Source organism: Leptodactylus fuscus, chromosome 1 (assembly GCF_031893055.1).
Source record: "Leptodactylus fuscus isolate aLepFus1 chromosome 1, aLepFus1.hap2, whole genome shotgun sequence".
NCBI classification, from domain to species: Eukaryota; Metazoa; Chordata; class Amphibia; order Anura; family Leptodactylidae; genus Leptodactylus; species Leptodactylus fuscus.
The window spans coordinates 136,646,819-136,672,442 of NC_134265.1; the positions used below are offsets into that span (position 1 = coordinate 136,646,819).

Consider the following 25,624-nt stretch of genomic DNA (forward strand, 5'->3'; position numbering starts at 1 on the left):
ATAGTAGTCAATGCTGAACTTCTGCAGGCAATTGTCCTTATAGATTTGGAGGATTGCTGTAAAATGCAGTCTGCTTCCATTGATATTTCTTTCTAAAATTGGCTTTTGATTTTTTTGCCTTTTGTTTCCTTTCATTTTAAGAGGCGCAATTATGCATGATTCATGGAGATTTTTATCATTTTAAAGCAGGCACAGACTGGCATAACTTACGGCTATTGTTTGTTAATCGCATCAGAGCATGTAAAGGAAGTATGTCTTTTTGCACGTAGGATTCCTGACAGCAAAGCTATTATATCAAGTTGCAAGCAACAGCTTAGAGACCTAAAGCTATACATATTTTGAATCAAATTTCTGTTTAGTTTAATGTATTACATCATTGCTGTAAATGAGACACATAAGCCTGAATAATGCCATATTACCCTGAGGTTTTCCCAGTTTACGCGATGTAACAGTAGACTGCAGCAAAGCATGATCTGTCTTTTGGCTTTCATTTGATCTAATAATGAAGAAAGTAGCAAAATAAAAGAATTGAATATGCTGACTGAATAGATGCATATTATTATGGATTTTGATGCAGACATATGTTTTAGTTAATTCTATATATCCATCTTTCATTCACACCTTATAGATACACCTATGTCCAGCTGAGTAATCTAAATATGAACTTTGTGCTATGCACCATATCATCTAAATGCATATGATGTGTTACCAAATCTGTTCATGTAATACAGTACTTGTTATGGAAGAGCCCAGAATCCTTTGCCCCTAAAGTTTAGGGATATTGTTAAAGGGATCCTATCTTTAAAATAAAATTTTTTTTGTCCTTAACACGTAGGAATAGCCTTAAGAAAGGCCTTAAGGATCCCTTTAAATGTGACTTGTATAACAGCCACAACATTGCCATGTAACATGATTACAATAATTTTCCTTTATTATGCCTCTTTCTGGACCAAATTCTGTGCTATGAAGCTCCATCAATAGGGAAAGAATAGAGAATGGAAGCGCCACCCATGGTACCAGTCCTGAACTGAGGTGGGAGAATATGTGATAAAACTGGAGAGGTTGATACGGATAAGTGGACAAAATATTACAATTTCTACCTGAGTACCATATATACTCGAGTATAAGCCGAATTTTTCAGCCCAGTTTTTGTGCTGAAAAAGCCCCCCTTGGCTTATATTCGAGTCGAGTGACCAGCCACAATATCAATGTATAGAATCTCCCATAAAATAGTTTAAAAAAAAAATTAAGATTTAAAAAAAAAATAATAAAAGTTCTAAATCATTCCTTTCCCTAGAATACATACAAAAGTCGAAAATGACTGTGAAACACAAACACATTAGGTATCCCTGTGTCTGACAGTGCCCGATCTACTTAATATAGGGTATCTGCAGTGCTCCTGTTCCGTTGGAAGGTGTTAATAGGAGCACTGCAGATACCCTATATTCAGCCAGGCTGAATTCCAAGTGGGGGAAAAAAAAAAAACAGTTCTCAAGCTGAGGGAAGGGGCAGACAGACTACTAAAACACCCCCTCTCTTTTCCCAGCACCCAGCAACTACTGCACCCAAAAACTCTGACCATTTTAATTTTTGAAATTTTCCAGTAGCTGCTGCATTTCCTCCCCTCGGCTTATACTCGAGTCAATAAGTTTTCCCAGTTTTTTGTGGTAAAATTAGTGGCCTCGGCTTATACTCGAGTATATACGGTAGTTTTCTTATTATGGCACAGTGTTGTTCTTTTTTCTCAGTGTATATAAGGACACGAATAAGCAAACATCCACCCTAAAATTTTAGTGGCTTAAATTCTGGGAATTGAGGTCTTAATCTCATTAATCTCAGATTTCTACATTTGAAACATTCTTTAATAAGAGTGCCCCCTTTAGGTTTAGATAAATAGAAATGTTAAAGGGATTGTCCCACAAAAATATCCTATCCTATATCTCCAGAATAGGGTATGTTTGGGATCCGGGAATGTCTGACCACAGGGGCATTTTGGCGATCAAGAGTCTGCGACTGCTCCATTCGCTATTTATGGGAAGTGGATAAAAAGAGAACTGCACTGACATTGCTACAGGTAAGTAAAGAAACCCCTAAGCAATGTGCATAAGTGCCCAGTACACCCTGTGGACCTAGGTCTAGCCCCTATACAACGAGCATTAACCCCTATAGCCCCTAGGCAATGAGCATTAACCCCTATAGCACCTAGGCAATGAGCATTGCCTAGGGGCTATAGGGGTTAATGTTCGTTGTATAGGGGCTAGACCTAGGTCCACAGGGTGTACAGGGCACTTATGCTCATTGCTTAGGGGTTTCTTTACTTACCTGTAGCAATGTCAGTTCAGTTCCCCTTCATCCACTTCAATACACGGCCTGGATCGCTTCTACGGATCTTCTGTGCAGCCCTGCGAAGAGAGGACTGCCTGATCTCACGAGAACACGCAGCTGAAAGCAGCTCTGACACTGTCCAATGCTAATTGGACAGTGTCAGACTGATGTAGCTCTTACCTTTATAGTCAGAAACGCCCTTCTGACTGTAAAGGATTAATTAACATACAGGGCGCCAGAATTAACGGGGCTCAGAGCTCCAAAACGAGGGGGGCTACAAACATAATTCAAAGTGCACCAGAGTCTGTGCAGCAGCGCCTATAACATGGGGCAGAAAGCTGCACAGGCTTGGAGTGGTGAAAGGTCCTCTTTAAAACATAGGCCACTTTTTATCCCAGTAAATGTCATGGCTTCACGACTGTTATGAATTTATGTTCGTATACTATGTTACACTGCAGGACAATTCTTCTGTTTGCACTTTGCTGATAGCCTGCTCTGTTATCTCTCAATGTAAACACAAAGATAACACTGATCATTCTCTGATCTGCAGAAGTCTTCTGTGTCCTGTTCAGCCAGAGGGAGGGGAAGGAAATACAGGAATTGAGGAGCAGACAATCAAGTGGAGCTGAGGAGGATTCAGCAAGCTAGGCATCAAGCGGCTCTTAGAGCTGACGAAATGCCAGAGCAGGCGGATCATTGATGACAACAACACGCTCATTATATGGTGTCCCAGCGAGGTGCTGAGATACTGGAGCAATCACAGGCACGCCGCGAAGAACAAATTCAGCGGCAGGCCAGTTTGAGAGCTGCCGAAATGCCGGAGCAGGCGGATCATCGACGCCAACAACATGCTCATTATATGGCGTCCCAGCGAGCTGCTGAGATGCCCAGAACAATCACAGGCACAGTGCGCCAACTATCACACAGAGCTTATACTCCAGATTTCCATAACACTGCCATTTTTGTACACTACACCCGTAGCAGGGCCATGTGGTATGCAGAGATGTAGCAGGGCTGGGTGGGTATGCAGAGATGTAGCAGAGCTGGGTATACGGTGTGTATGCAGAAATGTAGCAGAGCTTGGGTAGGCTGTGCGTATGCAGAGATGTAGCAGGGCTGGGTAGGCTGTGCGTATTCAGAGATGTAACAGAGCTGCTTAAGCTGTGTAAATGTAGAGATGTAGCAGAACTTTATTCCAGGTAACAACTGATGGCAGGTTTTTCAGTGATATCCATACTGAGATACCCATGATCACATGATGCTTATGTAAACAAAAAAGTGAAATATACCCGTGCAAAGCTGGGTCCTCCTGCTAGTTTTGAATATCACAGTTTGTCAGTTATACCTACATAAACACTGACTGTTTCTGTTTAGGTATCATGGGGCAGAAGGTCCGCAGAGTAAAACTGCATACTGCGTTTCCGTTGCGGTATTTTCTGAAGTGCTCTTTGACTTTGGCTTACTGTGGGGCCTTAGCCTAAAGGGGTTTTCTCATGCACGTAGTTATAACTAAGATTTTCTCTAACCATCTTAGTAGCGACAATCTTTTGTTTAAATAGGCTAGCTAGGACCATGAATGCAGGGGATGTCTATGGTTTGGTGCATATCAAAAACCCAGCCATGATATCTTTATTGTGGCTGGTGTTATCTTCTTGAGCAGGAACACAGCCTGGCCAAAATAAAGAAATCATGGCTGAGTTTCTGACAAGTGCCAGACCACAGAAAGTTCTTGCATTCATGGTCATATCCATTGGCCACCAACTGTTCAATACAAAAGACTGTCACTACTAAAATGACTAGAAAAAAATCTTTAAAACTGCATCAATTTTAATAATTTATACTTGCAAAAATGTTTAATTTTTGATTGTATAGAAATTTAAATATGGTTATTTTAATGGGAGAACCCCTTTAAACTCATTATATTCTGATGATTTTTAATTTATTCATTCAGTCAAAATCAGTGTTATTAAGGCTGTCTTCATATTGAAGAATTTGCTGCGGATTTCTCCCCCGAATCCAGAGCAGATTTCTCCCGAAATCCACCTCCCATTATTTTCAATGAGAGGCAGAAATCGCAGCAGTATGTGGAAAAAGGAAGTGTCCTGCTCGATCTTGCCGCGGATTCCAGGATTGCCTAGTCAACAGTGGAATGTTGCAACGGAATACTGATTCACTGCAGCAGCATCCCATCGTGGCTAGACCGTGTGAACATACCCTTAAAGAATATTTGTTACCACTTGTGACTGTCTGTTTTAGTAAATCTGTATATTTAGAAAAAAAAAAACTCTAGAAAAAGAACTCTGGATCATTTTACTTTTATAGTTATGTCTTGTCATTTCTCTGTTATTTCAATTATAAATTGATCTGAATCCCCTTGTTAGAGGGGCGTGTCTCTGTGTAGTCTGGCGGTCAACACTGATTGGTGAGTGCGATAGTGTATAAGGTAACACATTATGACAAAAATGTTCCAGCATTGTTATATTGTGCAGGATACCAGTACAGTAAAATTCATTGCCTGAAACAGAGTTTCATTTACGACATATGTAATGTATCCTGGTCATCTTGAGAAGACCACTCCACTAGAAAACCACTTTCCAATTTGTAATTTCTTAGACTAGTCTGAAGAATACAGAGAAATAAGTATTTGCCAAAACCCTTGTTGGCGCGCACAGCAGTCAGATGTTTTTTGTAGTTGATGAGGTTTGTGCACATGTCAGGAGGAATTTTTGTCTCATCTGACCACTGGACCTTCTCCCAATCTCTCTCAGAATCATCCAGATTGGTCAGATGAGAATAAAATTGAGCTCTTTGGTATTAATTCAACTCGCTGTGTTTGGAGGAAGAGAAATGCTGCCTATGAACCAAAGAACACTGTCCCCACTGTCAAGCATGGAGGTGGAAACCCTAATGTTTTGGGGGTGTTTCTCTGCTAAGGGCACAGGGCTACTTCACTGCATCAATGGGAGAATGGATGGAGCCATGTGCCGTAAAATCCTGAGTGACAACCTTCTCTCCGCCAGGACATTAAAAATGGGTCATGGCTGGGTTTTCCAGTAGGACAATGACCCAAAACATACAGCCAAGGCAACAAAGGAGTGGCTCAAAAAGAAGCACATTAAGGTCATGGAGTGGCCTAGCCAGTCTCTAGATCTTAATCCCATAGAAAACTTATGGAGGGATTTTAATGATTTAGAGACAATCTACAAAGAGAAGTGGACCAAAATTCCTCCTGACATGTGCGCAAACCTCATCATCAACTACAAAAAACATCTGACTGCGGTGCACGCCAACCAGTCTTTCATCACCAAATATTAAGTTTTGTTTGCCGGAGGGATCAAATACTTATTTCTGTATGCAAAATGAAAATACATTTATAAGATTTATACAATGTGATTTTTCTGGATTTTATTTTTGATGTTCTACTTCTCAATGTTAAAATTAACCTACCCTCAAAATTATAGACTGTTCATGTCTGTCAGTGGGAAAACTTACAAAATCAGCAAGGGATCAAATAATGATTTCCTTCACTGTGTATATATTGTGGGCAATGTAGCTCAGTAGCAACAGTGGTGCGGACCCAAACAGTCAAAAACAGGGACACAAAAGATGCAGCAAACAGGTTTATTTAGAAAAAACAGGAATAATAAATACACCTTAACTTCAGACACAAATGAGCAAAACAAAATACAGCCTTAACTTCAGGCAAAAACAAAATAAAATCCTGCTCAACTGAGTGACTAAATAGAACGGATAACCTAACTATACTTGTGGCTTACTTCCAGCCACACAAACAAAACAAGTGCAATATTGTCTCATTGGACTCAGGGTTACAGGACAGAACCATACACCTCCTTTCTCTTCATGGATTTGCAGGATATTCAGCCTTTTTCTGGCCCAGTAATGAGCCAAGATCTACACTTACTTCAGATCCGCCCTGGACCACACATATTTCAGAAACCTGGGGCTGATACAGTGTTGGCCAAAAGTATTGGCACCCCTGCAATTCTGTCAGATAATACTAATTTTCTTCCAGAAAATAATTGAAATCACAAATTCTTCGGTATTATTATCTTCATTTAATTTGTCTTCAATGGAAAACCACAAAAAGAATTGTCAAAAAGCCAAATTGGGTATAATTCCACAGCAAACATAAAAAAGGGGGTGGACAAAAGTATTGGCACTGTTTGAAAAATCATGTGATGCTTCTTTAATTTTTGTAATTATCATCACCTGTTACTTATCTGAGGCACCTAACAGGTGGTGGCAATAACTAAATCACACTTGCAGCCAGTTGAAATGGTTTAAAGTTGATTCAACCTCTGTCCTTGTGTGTACCACATGGATAAATGGAGAAAAGAAAGAAGACCAAAGAACCGTCTGAGTACTTGAGAAGCAAAATTGTGAGGAAGCATGAGCAATCTCAAGGCTACAAGTCCATCTCCAAAGACCTGAATGTTCCTGTGTCTACCGTGCGCAGTGTCATCAAGAAGTTTAAAGCCCATGGCACTGTGGCTAACCTCCCTAGATGTGGACGGAAAAGAAAAATTGACGAGAGATTTCAATGCAATATTGTGTGGATGGTGGATAAAGAACCTCGACTAACATCCAATCAAGTTCAAGCTGCCCTGCAGTCCGAGGGTACAGCAGTGTCAACCCGTACTATCCGTCGGCGTCTGAATGAAAAGGGACTGTATGGTAGGATACCCAGGAAGACCCCACTTCTTACCCAGATACATAAAAAAGCCAGGCTGGAGTTTGCCAAAACTTACCTGAGAAAGCCAAAAACGTTTTGGAAGAATGTTCTCTGGTCAGATGAGACAAAAGTAGAGCTTTTTGGGAAAAGGCATCAACATAGAGTTTACAGGGGGAAAAAAGAGGCCTTCAAAGAAAAGAACACGGTCCCTACAGTCAAACATGGTGGAGGTTCCCTGATGTTTTGGGGGTGCTTTGCTGCCTCTGGCACTGGACTGCTTGACCGTGTGCATGGCATTATGAAGTCTGAAGACTACCAACAAATTTTGCAGCATAATGTAGGGCCCAGTGTGAGAAAGCTGGGTCTCCCTCAGAGGTCATGGGTCTTCCAGCAGGACAATGACCCAAAACACACTTCAAAAAGCACTAGAAAATGGTTTGAGAGAAAGCACTGGAGACATGTAAAGTGGCAGCAATGAGTCCAGACCTGAATCCCATAGAACACCTGTGGAGAGATCTCAAAATGGCAGTTTGGAGAAGGACCCCTTCACATCTCAGGGACCTGGAGCAGTTTGCCAAAGAAGAATGGTCTAAAATTCCAGCAGAGCATTGTAAGAAACTCATTGATGGTTACCGGAAGCGGCTGTTCACAGTTATTTTGTCTAAAGGTTGTGCTACCAAGTATTAGGCTGAGGGTGCCAATACTTTTGTCCGGCCCATTTTTGGAGTTTTGTGTAAAATGATCAATGATTTGACTTTTTTTTTTTTTTCATTCTCTTTTGTGTTTTTTCATTGCAAGCAAAATAAATGAAGATATTAATACCGTACTAGAGATGAGCGAACACTGTTCGGATCAGCCGTTCCGAACATCACGCTCCCATAGAAATGAATGGAAGCACCTGGCACGGTGACCGGCCGCCGGCAAAGTGTACGTGCCAGGTGCTTCCGTTCATTTCTATGGGAGCGTGCAGTTCGGAACGGCTGATCCAAACAGTGTTCGCTCATCTCTAATTAATACCAAAGAGTTTGTGCTTGCAATCATTTACTGAAAGAAAACGAGTATTATCTGACAGAATTGCAGGGGGGGGGGGGCAATACTTTTGACCAACACTGTATATCTGGACTCCAGCGCTCTGCCTGTCACGTGTTCTATCTACACTCACCGGCCACTTTATTAGGTACACCATTCTAGTAACGGGTTGGACCCCTTTTTGCCTTCCAAACTGCCTCAATTCTTCGTGGCATAGATTCTACAAGGTGCTGGAAGCATTCCTCAGAGATTTTGGTCCATATTGACATGATGGCATCACACAGTTGCCGCAGATTTGTCGGCTGCACATCCATGATGCGAATCTCCCGTTCCACCACATCCCAAAGATGCTCTATTGGATTGAGATCTGGTGACTGTGGAGGCCATTGGAGTACAGTGAACTCATTGTCATGTTCAAGAAACCAGTCTGAGATGATTCCAGCTTTATGACATGGCGCATTATCCTGCTGAAAGTAGCCATCAGATGTTCGGTACATTGTGGTCATAAAGGGATGGACATGGTCAGCAACAATACTCAGGTAGGCTTTGGCGTTGCAACGATGCTCAATTGGTACCAAGGGGCCGAAAGAGTGCCAAGAAAATATTCCCCACACCATGACACCACCACCACCAGCCTGAACCGTTGATACAAGGCAGGATGGATCCATGCTTTCATGTTGTTGACGCCAAATTCTGACCCTACCATCCGAATGTCGCAGCAGAAATCGAGACTCATCAGACCAGGCAACGTTTTCCAATCTTCAATTGTCCAATTTCGATGAGCTTGTGCAAATTGTAGCCTCAGTTTCCTGTTCTTAGCTGAAAGGAGTGGCACCCGGTGTGGTCTTCTGCTGCTGTAGCCCATCTGCCTCAAAGTTCGACGTACTGTGCATTCAGAGATGCTCTTCTGGCTACCTTGGTTGTAACGGGTGGCTATTTGAGTCACTGTTGCCTTTCTATCAGCTCGAACCAGTCTGGCCATTCTCCTCTGACCTCTGGCATCAACAACGCATTTCCGCCCACAGAACTGCCGCTCACTGGATGTTTTTTCTTTTTCGGACCATTCTCCGTAAACCCTAGAGATGGTTGTGCGTGAAAATCCCAGTAGATCAGCAGTTTCTGAAATACTCAGACCAGCCCTTCTGACACCAACAACCATGCCACGTTCAAAGGCACTCAAATCACCTTTCTTCCCCATACTGATGCTCGGTTTGAACTGCAGGAGATTGTCTTGACCATGTCTACATGCCTAAATGCACTGAGTTGCCGCCATGTGATTGGCTGATTAGAAATTAAGTGTTAACGAGCAGTTGGACAGGTGTACCTAATAAAGTGGCCGGTGAGTGTATCTATCTATCTATCTATCTATCTATCTATCTATCTATCTATCTATCTATCTATCGTGTGTTTTTGTATATACACACACAAACCCATACATAGGATCACAAATGGAGGAGGAAAGTGTGAGAATAATAACATTTCTTTGCATGTTTATGCTATATATAAAGTTTGAACTTTAGCCAGCGTGCACATATAGTTAACTTTAGAGTCTTTGCTCATCTGCCGTTTTAAGCTCAGTACCTTGGGGTTTCCGTAATGAATAGTAAATGTTCCCAGAGATGCTGTACAGTAAGTGATAAATTTTCACATTGTTTATGGTAATGGTTGTGCAACAGGGCCTGGCTGCACATAGGAAAATATGAGCAGTTGAGTGCCATAAACAGAATGCCTGTTACCCGTGACTGGCAATAACATCTGCTGAGCAATAAGGGTTTTCTGCATGAATCACCAGTGCACACAACTCCTAGTATGGAATTGGCTTTGGAGGTACAATTATTGATGCATAAACCAAATGTCAGGCCGAGGTTGTATGTCAAACTACATGGTTAAATATTTAAAGTAAGTCTAGTAATGACAACTGTTAAATTGACGTTAATATTGTGCTCTGCAGTACAGAGCTCAGCTGCTTGTTTTCTGTTCTGCTCCGTCTGCATTTGCAAATAGTTGTGTTTTGTGGAGCACAGGTGAACGACTGGTCATAGAGTAATGTTCTTATGGTTATTTAGAATAGATAAAAAAAACCTCTACTCTTTTGAGACCAACTCGATGACTAACACTAGTGTGATAGATTTGGAGGAGTCATACTACGATATGCAATGTAATTTGGTCTCTTAATCCGTTGACGCCGCAGCCATTTTTCTATTTTCATTTTTGACTTCAGCCTGACTTCCAAAAGTTATATCTCTTGTTGTTTTTTAAATTCAAGGAGACGCTTGAGAACTTAATTTTTGTGGGACAAACTGTGCCTCACAATTGTACAATTTAATTTTCTATACGATGTGTTGGGCAGCTGGAAGAAAATTCTGAGCGGGATGAAATAGGAGAAAAATTGTGTGTGATTTTCTTATGGAGTTTGTTTTTATGGTGTTCCCTGTGCATCCAAAATGACATGTCACCTGCATTCTATGGGTTAGTATGGTTCCAGGGATACTGCATTTATATTTTATATTTCCATGTGGAGTCTTCATAAGGAGTCTTTTTTTGCTGGTCCAAATGTACTTTTTAGTTATATCACTTTATGGAATGTCTATTGCTTCGATTGCTATTCATTCATTTATTCATTCATTCATTGGAGGCGGAATAGTGAAAATCCAGTGGTATGGCTCTTTTGGTTTAATCCCCCCTCCCCCCTTCCTTCCACTACACTGTTTACCATATGGGAAAAATATATTTTTTATACTTTTGTAGGCCAAGCCCTTTCAGACAAAGGGATATCTAATGTGTATGTGTTTCATTTTATTTATGTACTTTTTTTTATTTAAGTACTTTTATAGGGAAATATGGGTGATTTTCATGTAGATCCCCCGTGAGGTTTTGAACCCCAGATGGTCTAGTCACTAATACAATGCATTGTGAAATAGCACTGCTGCTTAGAGCAGCCTGCAATAGAAGTAATGTTATTGTAGCGGGTCACAGGCCCTGGATCTCACTCCTGGGGCCGGAGATCTGCCCCCAAAATAGTGATGACTATATATCACCTGGAAAATGGCCCCTTGGTCAAAGTAAAGCTGGCTGCGGACATTGCCACTGCCAAGACTTCAAAGCAGTTTTTTCCAAATCTACAAGTGTGACATGCATAACAAAGATATGTTGTGTATCACTGTTATGGTCTCTGTAACATGGTACAATAAAAATATACCAAAATGAGCATACACAGTAGACATCCCGCATACTAAAATGGCTGAACTATAAACCTATAAAAATATTTATCCCATAAAGTGAATTTGATGGTCTAATTAAAAAGTAGAACTTACCCTTAGTTCACATCTGCGTTTGGTAATCTGTTCAGGGAGTCCGCATGGGGACCCCTTGAATGGACTACCGAACGCATTTGCAAGCCATGTGCAGTGAAAGCACACAGATCCCCATAGACTATAATGGGGTCCTTGTGTTTGCGCAAGATCTCCGCATGAGTCATGTGGACAGAAAAGTAGATTGTGAAGTACTTTTCTGTCTGCATGTTCTGTGCGGATATCGCGCAAAAAGCACACAGACCCCATTATAGTCTATGCGGATCTGCGTGCTTTCACTGCACACAGCTTTCCAGTGCGTTCGGTAGTCCGTTTCATGAGGGTCCCTATACAGACTCCCCTGAACGGATTATTGACGCAGACGTGAATGCGGCCATACGTTGAAAAGACACACTTTTCATATTAAAATACACCTCCATACATGGAAATATAAAATGCTATGGGTGTCAGCATTTTTATTTATTATTAAGCATTATTCATATTTTTATTTTTCAAGGTTTTCGTTTTTTGTAATGGTATTAAAACATAAAAAAACTATAGAAAATTTGATATTGCTGTGGTTATGTCTCATGATGTGGTTATAACACTTCAGTTTATCTCCATAGTGAACACCTTAATAACAAAACTCATTAGAAAAATGGCCCAAATGTAATTTTTTTTTTTTTAAATAACTTTGCTCCATTCTGAATTTTACAACATACATTGTATGGATTATTAAATGGTACTATTATAAACTACAATTTGTTCCACTAAAAATAAGCCTCGACATGTCTCTGAATTGCGGAATAAAAAAAAATTGGGACATTTCAAAGGCAGGGAAAAGAAAAGTGAAAATTAAAAATGGCTATGGGAAAAAAAGTGGTAAAATTGTCATATTATTTAATCCTCATGGTGGATGCTGAAAAAATAAATTGGTACTGATAAAATTTAAACTCATTATGTAGAAAACGAGCCCACAAACAGCTATGTCAACAGAAAATTGAAAAGACTTGGCTGGCAGAATATAGTGACACCAATACAAATGATTTATTAACCCCTTAGCGACCTTTGACGTACTATTACGTCATGGACGCGAGGTACTTCGCGCACCATGAAGTAATAATACGTCATGGTTATAAACAGCCTCCGTGTCTCAAGACACGGAAACTGTAAGAAGGTTGCTGCTGTCCATGACAGCAGACAACTTTCTATACATGAATCGGAAGATTTAACCCCCTCCCTGCCACATGGATCGCTGCAATTGGACGATTGCTTCGCAATGTCCAATTGCAGCTTGCCGGCACAGATCCAATGATCTGTGCCGACAGATCGGTACAAAAGTGACAGTGATTGGAGCTACACCTTGCACCAATCCCTGTCGAGTGTTTGGGGGGCGTACAGTGGTGCGACCCCCTCCAGATGTTTTAATTGGTCAATCTGCCAGCATCATGGCAGATTGACCAATCAATGGCGTGCAGGGCAGTGTAAACTTCGGGCACTGCTCTGCTTACATCACTCCCTCTGGGAATTGCGAGCAGAGCAGAACCCGTGCTGCCCTGTGAGCCCTGTGCGTGAGATTGCTGCGTTACCGCTGCGTCATACCTCGATCAGATTCTGCCAGACGTCCTAGGTCCTCTCCCAGCCAGCCCTCTACTGCCCATCTCTCCCCTCTGCCGTCTCCCGTCCCCCCTCCCATCTCCTCTCCACCCTTTCCTGACCGAGACTGTCTGGCTCCTCCAGCTTCTGGGTCCTAAACTCTGCATTCTGTGCAGAAAAGAGACTCACTTCCCTCCCCTTTTTGAGAAAGCCCTTTTTGGCATTTCTCCAAATTTTATTTTTTTTTTTTGTTAGGTTTTTTTGCATTTTTGCATTTTTTTTTCCTTTTCTTTTTTTTTTGTTTGTGCACAAGCTTTTTTTTTTTGTAAAACTCGCCACCGCAAATTGACCAGTAATAAAATATACGTTATTGGTCACATTTGTGATTTTTGGCTCAGTTTTTTTTTTCTAGTAGGTAGAAAAGAGAATTTTGTTTGTGCACAAGCTTTTTTTTTTGTAAAACTCGCCACCGCAAATTGACCAGTAATAAAATATACGTTATTGGTCACATTTGTGATTTTTGGCTCAGTTATTTTTCAATCTATATATAGCTCCATTTTTGATAGAAGGGAAGGTTTTTTTTTTTGTTTTTTTTTTTACATAAAATACACGTGTTAAAGCACAACACACACCCCACACTGAAAAAGTTTCAAAGAAATAAAGTTTCAAAGAAATAAAGTTTCAAGAAATAAAGTTTTATATACTCAAGTAAAACACCACACACACACACAAAAATGTCCCAATCATCCCAAAGAAGGTTTTCAGTAGAAGAGGCGTACGCCATACTGGCCTCTGACACTGATACCGCCAGCGAGGGAGAAGAGGAAAATGCCCCATTCCTTTATTTTTCCTCTTCTTCCTCCTCCTCCTCCTCCTCCAGTGATGAGCAACCCCAAAGGAGGCGCCCCAGAACAATTGCTGAGTTAGTTGCCCCACCTGTAGAGCCCATGTGGACCCCACCCCCAGAAAATTATGAGCCTCAGCTTCCTGACTTTGTTGCCCGGTCAGGAATACAAATTGAGACTGAGGGCTTCAGAGAAAATGACTTTTTCAAAATCTTTTTCTCTGATGAGTTTGTAGATCTTATGGTGGCCCAAACGAATTTGTACGCTGAACAATTTTTGGAACAAAATGCCACCTCTTCCTATGCCAGGCCACAGAACTGGACCCCAGTAAATGCAGCAGAAATGAAGATTTTCTGGGGTCTTATTCTGCATATGGGCATAGTGAAAAAACCTAAAATTCGTCAGTATTGGAGTACAGACGTCTTGCACAACACTCCAATGTATCGAATGGCTATGACCAGGAAGCGGTTTGAAAGTATCCTAAAGTTCATTCATTATAATGATAATTCCCAGTGCCCGCCCCAAGATGCCCCAAATTTTGACCGCTTATACAAAGTTAGGCCAGTCATTGACCACTTTAGTTCCAAATTTGCAGAGTCCTACATCCCTGATCAGAACATTGCAATTGATGAGTCTCTGATCAGTTTCAAAGGGAGGCTAAAATTCCGCCAATACTTGCCCAGTAAGCGGGCACGGTATGGCATTAAAATGTATAAGCTATGTGAGAGCAGTTCAGGATACACTTATAAATTTAGGGTGTATGAAGGAAGGGACACAAGGATTGAGCCCCCAGACTGCCCCCCAATCCTAGGAGTTAGTGGGAAAATTGTGTGGGATTTGATGCACCCACTGCTGGACAAGGGTTATCACCTCTATGTGGATAACTTTTACACCAGCATCCCACTCTTTAGGTCCCTGAGTTCTAGAGGAACTGCAGCTTGTGGGACTGTGCGCAGAAATCAAAGAGGCCTCCCTAGGGCACATATTGAGCAGCGCCTCAGAAAGGGTGAGAGTAGTGCCGTCTGCAATGAAAATATGCTGCTGGTCAAGTATAGGGACAAGAGGGATGTCCTTGTACTGACCACAGCTAATGGCAGCGGCAGCACCTCTGTCCCTCTGCGTGGCACCAGTACCACTGTCTCCAAGCCAGACTGCATCCTGGCATACAATAGGTACATGGGAGGGGTTGATCTATCTGATCAAGTCCTAAAGCCCTACAGTGCCATGCGAAAAACAAGAGTGTGGTACAAAAAGCTGGTCGTGCACATGGTTCAGATGGCATTGTATAACTCTTACGTGCTATCACGATGTGCAGGCCACACAGGAACTTTCCTTGAGTTTCAGGAGGCAATTATCAAGTCCCTGATATTTGGGGACCTAGAAGTGCCAGGCCCCAGTACTTCTGAAACTCATGGTTCCCGTATTGTACCAGGGCAACATTTTCCCGGTGAAGTCCCCCAAACTGCTAAAAAAGGGAAAACTCAGAAAAGATGCAGAGTGTGTTACAAAAGAGGAATAAGGAGAGACACCATTTATCAGTGTGACACCTGTCCTGATAAACCTGGCCTGTGCATGAAGGAGTGCTTTAGATTGTACCACACTTCCATGGAATATTAATTTTAGAATTTATTTTCCATGGAATATCGCCTCCTTATACCATCACGTATTCTGCACACAATTACTTTCATCCGGTTATGCAGTAATTTCTGCAAAATAAATTATTGCCATACAAGCTGCATCCAAATGTTTGCTATACTTCTTGGTAAATTTTTTAAGAGGTGTAATTTAACACTAACGTCACTGAAGTCAAGGGGTCTAGTTTCAAAAATGGGGTCACATTTTGGGGGTTTCCACTGTTTTGGCACTTCAAGGCCTCTACAAATGTGACATGGTAACTAAAACCAATTTCAGCCAAATCTACCCTCCAACTATTGTTCTATCCCACTGTGTGCCCATACATCACTTTACGTCCACATGTGGGGCATTTCTGTAGTTGGGAGAAAATGCTTGACAATTTGTGGGGTGCATTTTCTCTTTTAACCCCTTGTGGAAATGCATAATTTGGGGTTAAAGCTACATTTTATAGCAAAAAAATGTCACTTTTCCTTTTGTTGGGCCAATTCTGTTACACTCCTGTAGGGTCAAAGGGCTCACTATACCCCTTGATAAATTCCTTGAGGGGTCTAGTTTCCAAAATGGGGTCACATTTTGGGGGTTTCCACTGTTTTGGCACTTCAAGGCCTCTACAAATGTGACATGGTAACTAAAACCAATTTCAGCCAAATCTACCCTCCAACTATTGTTCTATCCCACTGTGTGACCATACATCACTTTACGTCCACATGTGGGTCATTTCTGTAGTTGGGAGAAAATGCTTGACAATTTGTGGGGTGCATTTTCTCTTTTAACCCCTTGTGGAAATGCATAATTTGGGGTTAAAGCTACATTTTATAGCAAAAAAATGTCACTTTTCCTTTTGTTGGGCCAATTCTGTTACACTCCTGTAGGGTCAAAGTGCTCACTATACCCCTTGATAAATTCCTTGAGGGGTCTAGTTTCCAAAATGGGGTCACATTTTGGGGGTTTCCACTGTTTTGGCACCTTGGGGGCTCTGCAAAAGGAACATGGTGCCTGCAATCTATTTTAGCAAAATCTGGCCTACAAAATCCAATTAGCGCTCCATCCGTTCTGAGAGCGACCGTGTGCCCGTACATTAGGGTACCAGCACATATGGGGTATTTCCGTGTTCGGGAGAAATTGCGTAACAAAATGTGGGGTGCAATTTCTCCTTTAACCCCTCGTGAAGATGAAAAATTTGGGGCTACAGTGACATTTTATTATAAAAAAAGTAATTTTTCATTTTCACTTCTCAATGGTAAAAAAATCTGTGAAGCACCTGTAGGGTTCAAGTGCTCACTATACCCCTTGATAAATTCCTTGAGGGGTCTAGTTTCCAAAATGGGGTCATTTTGGGGGGGTTTCTACTGTTCTGGCACTTCAGGGGCTCTCCAAATGCAACATGGTGCCTTGTACAAACTCAAGCTAAATTTGCCCTCCAAAATCCCAATAGCGCTCCTTCCGCTCTGGACCTTACAGCGTGCCCATAGATCACTTTACATCCACATGTGGGGCATTCCTGTTTTTGGGAGAAAATGCTTGACAACTTGTGGGGTGCATTTTCTCTTTTAACCCCTTGTGGAAATGCATAATTTGGGGTTAAAGCTACATTTTATAGCATAAAATGTCACTTTTCCTTTTGTTGGGCCAATTCTGTTACACTCCTGTAGGGTCAAAGTGCTCACTATACCCCTTGATAAATTCCTTGAGGGGTCTAGTTTCCAAAATGGGGTCACATTTTGGGGGTTTCCACTGTTTTGGCACCTTGGGGGCTCTGCAAAAGGAACATGGTGCCTGCAATCTATTTTAGCAAAATCTGGCCTACAAAATCCAATTAGCGCTCCATCCGTTCTGAGAGCGACCGTGTGCCCGTACATTAGGGTACCAGCACATATGGGGTATTGCCGTGTTCGGGAGAAATTGCGTAACAAAATGTGGGGTGCAATTTCTCCTTTAACCCTTAGTAAATGTGTAAATTCTAGGGCTAAATGAATATATTAGTGATAGAAATTGAAAAATGTAAATTTGACCTCCATTTTGTTTTAATTGCTGTGAAATGCTGAAAGGGTTAAGAAACTTTCTAACTGCTGTTTTGGATTCTTTCAGGAGTGCAGTTTTGAGAATGGGGTGACTTATGGGGGTTTTTACAAGAGAGGCCTCTCAAGTTCCCTTCAAAACTGAACTGGTCCCTTGAAAAATGTGTTTTGGAAATTTTCTTGAAAATTTGGAAAATCACTGCTTGACTTGTAAGCCTTATAATATCTGAAAAAAATGAAAGGGTGATTAAAATTTGACTTCTACATAAATCAGAGACATGGTTAATTATATTTATCAAAAAGTTTGGGTAGTATGGCTTTCCATTTGAAAGGCTTGCAATTTCAAAGTTTGAAAACTTCACTTTTTTTCCAAATTTTCATCAAATTTCCTATTTTTTCATAATCAAAGGCAAAAAATATCGACAAAAATTTTCTACTGACATGAAGTACAATATGTCACAAAAAAACGATCTCAGAATCACTTGTGTAAGTTAAAGCGTCTCAAAGCTATTGCCATTTAAAGTGACACATGTCAGTTTTGAAAAAAGAGGCCTGGTCCTTAAGTCACTTTTGGGCTGTGTCTCGAAGGGGTTAAACTGATAATGATGATGTTGTTGTTAAAGGGAGGAGTCTGTCAATGGGAATATTGGTATCAAATTAATGACTCTACCTTGTAGGGCTGCTTGTACACTTTCCAAAGATGCCTTTCATAGTCTGCATTTTCATTACAATCGTGATTTTATTCTTATTCAGGTTATCTTAGAAAGGGCTTTAGGGGTGTTTTTTTTCTCCTGCTGGGGTTTCAATTTCTGCTCTAGGTATTCGCCCCTAACTACAGACAAAATGTGACAATGTGGCAGATGTCACTCAAGCAATGGAGGGGGGTCAGAGCTAGACAGCTGTCAGGAACAATGATCTACAACAAAGAGGGAAGCCCTGGAAGGAGGAGAACTGCTCTTAAAGCCCTTTTCAGCTGATTTGCATAAGAATACAATTCAGATTTTCATGAAAACGGAGCTTCAATGCAGAGTAAGAAAGGCATCTTTGGAAAGTGTTGAAACCACCCTACAAGTTATTGTCATTTAGCATGAAATTGATTTTAATGCTGATAGACTCCCTTTCATTACACCATATGTAAGTGATTCAGGATTTAAATTGCAGTTTTTTTTTATTTCATTCCCCCAGGAAGAGTTAGGAAAAGTCAAACAATAAATTATACGCACCTTGAATGGTTCTATTGAAAAATACAACTCACTCTGCATTTTTTTTTTTAAAAAAAAGCCCTCGTACAACCACATTGACTGAAAAACTGAAAGATAAACCAAAGTGATTTATAAAGTGCTGCAGAATATGTTGGCACGACATAAATTTAAAAAACAAAATATAATGGCTTTTGGAAGTAACTATAAAAAAAAAAAAAAAAAACAACAAAACCAAAAAAAATAGCCAAATAATCACTTATACATTAGGGCTCGTTCACATGCGGCACAAGGGAGCGGATTTTGGCACTGAATCCACATCAGAATCCGTCCCCTCACAATAGAGGTCTATGCAGACCGCTAGCTCCCTTTTTTCCATGAGCAGTATGTTCCCGCTCCCGGAAAAAAGAAGCGAGCTGCCCTTTCTTCAGGTGGATTCTGCGGCTAATTCGGCCGCGGCGTCCGCCTCGCGACAGCGCCCTCCAGACTAGGCCCGTTCATTTGGGCCTACTCTGGAGTGGGAAGTCGCGGCAGGCACATTTCTCATCCTATTCTGACACTATTTCCCACGTCAAAATGAGGACCAAAATACGTCATCCCATGCCCTATGTGAACGGGGCCTTAAGGTACATATTGGCCTGGTTACAGGAAAGACTGCAATAGTTCTAGTTTGGTCCTGGTGCGTAAGGAGTATCCTCAGCCACATAGCAGGATACCAGTATTAGGAATGGCTCATAGTGAGTTGATACCCTGTGAGGCCTGGTTCACATCTACATTCAGTATTCTGTTCAGGGAGTCCGCTTGGAGACCTTCCTGAATGGAATACCGAACGCATTAAAAAGCGGTGAGTAATGAAACCACACGGACCCATAGACTATAATGGGGTCTGTGTGTTTTTCATGCGGCGAGTAAAGTGCTGCTTGAAGTGATTAGTGCGGAAAACACACGGATCCATTATAGTCTATGGGGTCCATGTGGTTTCATTGCTCACCGCTTTTTAATGTGTTCGGTATTCCGTTCGGGGAGTCTCCAAGTGGACTCCCCGAACGGAATGCCGAACGCAGATGTTAACCAGACCTGATAGATTTTGTATTGGGAGCCAGGATCTTCATATTACAGTAATGATTTCAGGTATAAGAAAAAAAATCCTTTCAGATGCAGAAGACATTGTATAATAAAGCAAGACAGCTATGGGAATTAAAATCTGTTTTGTATCTGTAGGAACAGACTATTCAGATTTTCACGGCAATCCATGTAAAGTTCCCTCAGCATTGTAACTTTAGTAGCAATTTCAGTGATACATATCAGACAATTGTTATGGGAGCAGACCTGCTATTCCTATAATCCTGTACATTATGTCCCTCCAGAGCTAATACACTTAATGTTGCATTAAAATACTAGAAATGTTTGAGTGTCAATGTTTTACATTTTCTACATATTCTCTGGGAACGTGAGGAATCCCCTGTAGACATGCACAGTAAAACTAGCGGGCTGGCTACGTGCACGTAGACACTGCTAAGATGTAGCTGCAAGAACTGTTTACGTTATTACGGGCAGCGTGTGTAGGGCGAAGACTACATTTCAGTCCCTTTGTTTACTTGGTCAGACAGATTTGCTTTGTGTCTGAAGCACACATTCCCATTTTTTAACAGTGATTATGGAAATGTTCCTTCAAGTTGAATGCGCTGAAAGGAAAAATTTAAAATGTGTCCGTGTTCTGTGATCATAATATATTCACATAGATAAGATTTGTCTATGAAATTCTTCTTGTACTTCAATAAAGAGAAGTAAGCTTGGGAGCCTGTGCCTGACGGCCATGGTTATCATCTGGAAACATTCCAAACTCGCTTCTTTGAGAGCGCTGAAATCTGACTTACAAGCAGTTTTTCTCCACATTAATTTGCTGTTGAACTTGGATAGTCTTTGTATAAACACACAGTTTAGTAACTGCTTCCCATTATGTAAGCGCTTCTCCAAAATACCCATTCCCTCTAACCCTACATAAATAGAAATGCAGCCATCACATTTATAGTCTATATAGTGATATAGTAATATCATCTGTATTATAGTAAGAGACTGTAAATCAGAATCTGTTTAACTAGATAGGCAATAACTACTTTTACACCAATTATTGGTAAAAAATACCCATTCTCAGTTATTATACCATGTATACATGACAAGTAAGCAAACACTCGTATGTTTGGTGATCATGTGTCTTATGTGACATCTTTGTCAGTAGCACAGACAAGCGTAAACTATATGGAGAAAACCAATGCATTTGTCCGTATACAACAATTACTGCATGTCGGTAACAGCCAGTGGGTAAGCAGTGATAGACAATGAACATTTGCAGTAAAGTTTATTGCTCTGCGTGTTGGCCTATGTAAATGGGGCCTTAGATCTGTTGTAGTCACTTCACACCTTGTAATATGAAACATAGCATAGTCATATGTTATGACGCATAGACTAGACAGTCATGTTGTGTGGGATTATCTCATTTTGATTTTAATTTTACTAGTAAGGGTGCATGCACACTACGTAACGCCGGGCGTGTATGAGAGCCGTACACGCCGGCGTTACAGCAGGGCTGCCGAACACTTCCCATTCACTTCAATGGGAGCGCTCGTAAACGCCGCTGTTACGAGCGCTCCCATTGAAGTGAATGGGAAGTGTTCGGCAGTCTGCCGTAATGCCGGCGTGTACGGCTCTCATACACGCCTGGCGTTACGTAGTGTGCATGCACCCTTAGATGTAAAACTTTCAATGGGAAAAAAATAGGAAGGGGATCACAGCCCACTTACGTGACCTCCAATATTCAAATATGTTGGTTCCGTGTGTCACAATTCCTTGGATAGTGAATGCCCGGAACAACTTCCTATCGGCTTGGGATACATCCGAAGTATAATGAGGAAAGATCCAGCACCGCAACAAAATCCTTAAAACTTAGCCTTTATTTGCACCGACTTAAAATCCAAATTCCATGTGATGTTATTGACAAAATGATGTCTTCATATTGCGAAAAGACAGGCTACGACTAAGAAGATCAGTATTTCCTCGAAACGCGTCAGCTAGATGCTTTTCTCAATATGAAGACATCATTTTGTCAATAACATCACATGGAATTTGGATTTTAAGTCGGTGCAAATAAAGGCTAAGTTTTAAGGATTTTGTTAGATGTAAGTCTGTTGAAAAAAAGTGTTCTTTTCAATTTTTTTTTCTTCATCTTTTTTGGGGAGACCGTACTTGTCGGGGGGCACACTTTATGTTTTTGTCTAGATAGGCAGTGTAGTAAGGCATGTGTGCTTTATCGAAGCTTATTGACAGATGTCATATTCTAATACAGCTCAAGAGACCAAAGACTCTGACTGGGTTTCTGACAACAGGTGCCAGACTTTAGAAAGTTCTTGTATTCATGGTCATATCCATTGGCATCTGATGAGGACAAAAAGTTGTCACCACTCAAATGGTTAGAGAAAATGTTTAACACTCTGAAAAATGTATTACTTGTACTTTAAGAAATGTACTTTTAATTGTCTAGCAATGTATTGATGGTTGATAACAAGGTGAATATAGTGAAAATGGTCATCACAAATCCCATAGAAAATTAATAGTCTGAGCAAGGTGGCCAAAAACCTAACTCGCATCCATTCTGTCAGAAGAAAGGGGCCAACGTTTAGTAGCTTATTATGAGACACTTATGGAAGTCTACCCCAAATATTTCACCCAGACTATTTATTATCCACATGTATGTAAACTTCTATGTCACTGAGGTTATGAATGAAATACATCATTGTCTCTAGCGTTCTTTAGACGTTTCACATTCTTGAAATAGAGTTATTTGCTGACCTAAAAGATGAGTACAAGGATTAAATGTCAGGAATTGTGAAAAACTGAGCTTTAATGTGGCTATAGTGCATGTAAATGCATGATTTCAAGTGTAAGCACAGAACCGCATGGTTAAGCGATGTCCTGCAAGATGGGCATAATTGTGCTGAATGATTGTTAAAGGGGTTGGCCACCTCCAGACCAATATTGACAAACAAATGTACAATAAAAAGTTATACAATTTTCCAATATACTTTCTGTATCAATTCCTCATGGTTTTTCTAGATTTCGGCTTGCTGTCATTCATTCTGTTACTTCTAGGACATGTAAGTCTGGCCATGGTCATGTGATTTACGGTCCATGGTCATGTGATGAGCACACAGGTGCTGCTCGTTATAGTCACAGCGCAGTAATCAGACATCTGCCTGGTAATCAGCTGTGCACCTGTGTGCTCATCACATGACTATGGACCGTACATCAACAGGAGGTGTGTCTTAGACTACTTCAGGCTTCCTGTAGTCACTGTAGCTAAACGGTAGTCCCAGATCTCAGATCTGCCCTAATGGAGCTGAGCTAAAAAGGAACCTAGTGGTAAGGCCTGATGATAGGGAATAGCAGGTAATGGTTGCAGTAGGTGCAGCCCTATACACAAGTAAATGTTACTGTTTCTTCTGGATGATTGTGTTTTCATTGAAGATTTTTTTTTTTAAATATTTTTAAACAAACAGGAGCAGATTTAAAGGAGAGGGCAAAAATGCACCCAAGCGAGGTAGGACCATTCGTCTCAAAGGCTAGAGCATTGATGAATGAATTTGGTGAGTATCTTTCAAGTTACTGTGCTATATTATTATTTACATTGTGTTAATAGAAAATGCAAATGTTGAAATTATTTTTAACTTTTTTGACAGCCGTACTGATTTTATATTGATTATTGATGGCGTAGCTTAAGGATAGGCCATCAATTATTAAACAGAGGATAACCCCTTTAATAGATCACAATGTTAGCTATTATCACTCATAGCAAGATAATTATACCAAAGATTGCTTCTTTGGGCAGCTACTCCATGGTTTCCTTGTAACAATGTTGATAAACTTTCCCTAATGTATGATATTTCAGTTGAGTAATTTCATGGTACAAGTAAATTGCTGCTTTTAGCATACATTTTATTTTTAATGCAAAATTGACCAGAATACTTAAGGTAATCTCAAACTTGCTCAGTTATGTCGAAGGGACTAGCCGGCCAGCCAGTGTACATATATCCATTGGAGAAGGTGTATTTACCTCGGGACACCACAAGAGTCCAGAGCGCCACCAGATCATTTTTTTCAGTGCTTTATTGTGAAACTTAAAGAGGACCTTTCACCTTCTGGGGCACATGCGGTATAATACACCACTATAAAGCTGACAGTGCGCTGAATTCAGTGCACTGAAGAGCTATCGATGGTGGTACCGTAGCTCTTCACTGTCAGAAGGGCGTTTCTGACAGTCAGTGAGGAACGCCCTTCCTCACAGTAGCGTCTATAGCGCTGTACTGTGAGAGGAGTCGTTGCTTACCGCCCAACGATGAAGCTGAGCAGTGAGGAATGCCTTTCCCCCCCAGTGCTTGTCCGTAGAGGACTATGGACATCAGGACGGAGGGGGGTGTTCCTTACCGCTCTCACAGTACAGTGCAATAGACGTTGCTGTGAGGAACGGCGTTACTGACTAACTGTTAGAAACGCCCTTCTGACAGTGAAAAGCTACGGTACCGGCACCAATAGCTCTTCACTGGGGGCACAGCACGTGAAAGCGGCTGAATGCAGCGCACTGTCGGCTTTCTAGCGGTGTATAAAACCACATGTACCCCAGGAGGTGAAAGGTCCTCTTTAAATACATAAGTAACAATTGTTATGTGCTCTTCACATTAAAGTATTGTAAAAATATACCAGGGGATGCCTTTGTCCCTTATTCCATGCTAAACTTCTATATTGGATCAAGATGCCCCCTCAAGTGCCAAAATAAAGATATTTGACACCTCTGATAAGTTATTTTGGTAAATCTTTGCACACCAGCACATTTGTCCTGTGGCGTGCAATAACACATGTCTAGAGAATCCTCCATCTCGGTCTAGATGAGTAACTTTTAACTGTATGAGGTGAGAAGTAGGAGTAAAGTTGGAAGTAAAGTATTATAATGTCTGTTCATCTCAAATGAGAATAAATGAAAAACGGGTTAATGAATGTAACTTTTTTTTTTTCCCTCCATATTTGCGGCCCTATTGAGACACACACACACGGTTAAAATGACCATCTTTAGTTACATACTGAGCTGCCTTAGCTGGTGAGTCAGACATTTTCACAGAGCACCAGGCTAAAAAAAAACAAAACCTTTAATGTGGACATTCAATGGCATTATGCTGGTTAGTAAACTCGCTTTTTGGTCTGACTTCCTGCCACATATTTGTACAGCTTCTTTTCCAACTACACATCTGATGTTGACTAGATTCTGCAGGTATTTATAACTCAGCAGAAGACAAACCACAATGGTGGTTCGTGCACCAGTGAAAATATACTTTTCTTCACCATCCATGAGTAAAGTATACGTTGTACTTCAGATGTATTTAATATGGACCTTAGCTTCAGACTTTGTATACGAGATGATTCACCTAATAAGTACAGTATAGCAGGTGAATTCTAGGGATCTTGGATGTTTTGTATACTTGCATTTGTTGCTGGTAAGCATGTATTAGGCTACATGACTGTAACCTGTGGTAGGACTTGCTGAAAGTTATTGTATTGCAGCTGCATGGGATTTTACAACATAGGAGTAACATATATGGTACTATCGGGACAGAAATATCCTTTCAGCTTATATCCTTTGATGTTACTACTCATTGCATTTATTTACTTGCAAGGTCAATATTTTTCTTTTATATCAATGAGCTTTTGCAGTCACTGGTCATGTCCCATTGCATTCAGAATTCTGTTTGTTTGTATCCAGAGTTTGTATTTTGTTGGTCATGTCCTACTGTATCTCCAATGTTCAGAGGAGACAATAGTCCATGTTTATTAATGCAGCTGTTTTAGTGGCAGAAAATAGCCCTTATGTGATTGTTTTTCGATCTATAAGGCCTCAGGGATATGAGTGTCACATGAGCAGTGTTCCTTACTTTAAAGCAGGACTTGTGGT

At 40.9% G+C, this 25,624-nt stretch overlaps 1 protein-coding gene across 1 annotated transcript in view; it reads left to right on the forward strand.

Moving 5' to 3' along the window:
* AUH (AU RNA binding methylglutaconyl-CoA hydratase) overlaps positions 1-25,624 on the forward strand; it is a 171,807-nt gene that overhangs the window by 41,880 nt on the left and 104,303 nt on the right. The window contains exon 4 of the mRNA XM_075277261.1: positions 23,184-23,270. Within this exon, the coding sequence (XP_075133362.1) occupies positions 23,184-23,270 (87 nt within the window). The remainder of the gene's footprint in view (positions 1-23,183; positions 23,271-25,624) is intronic.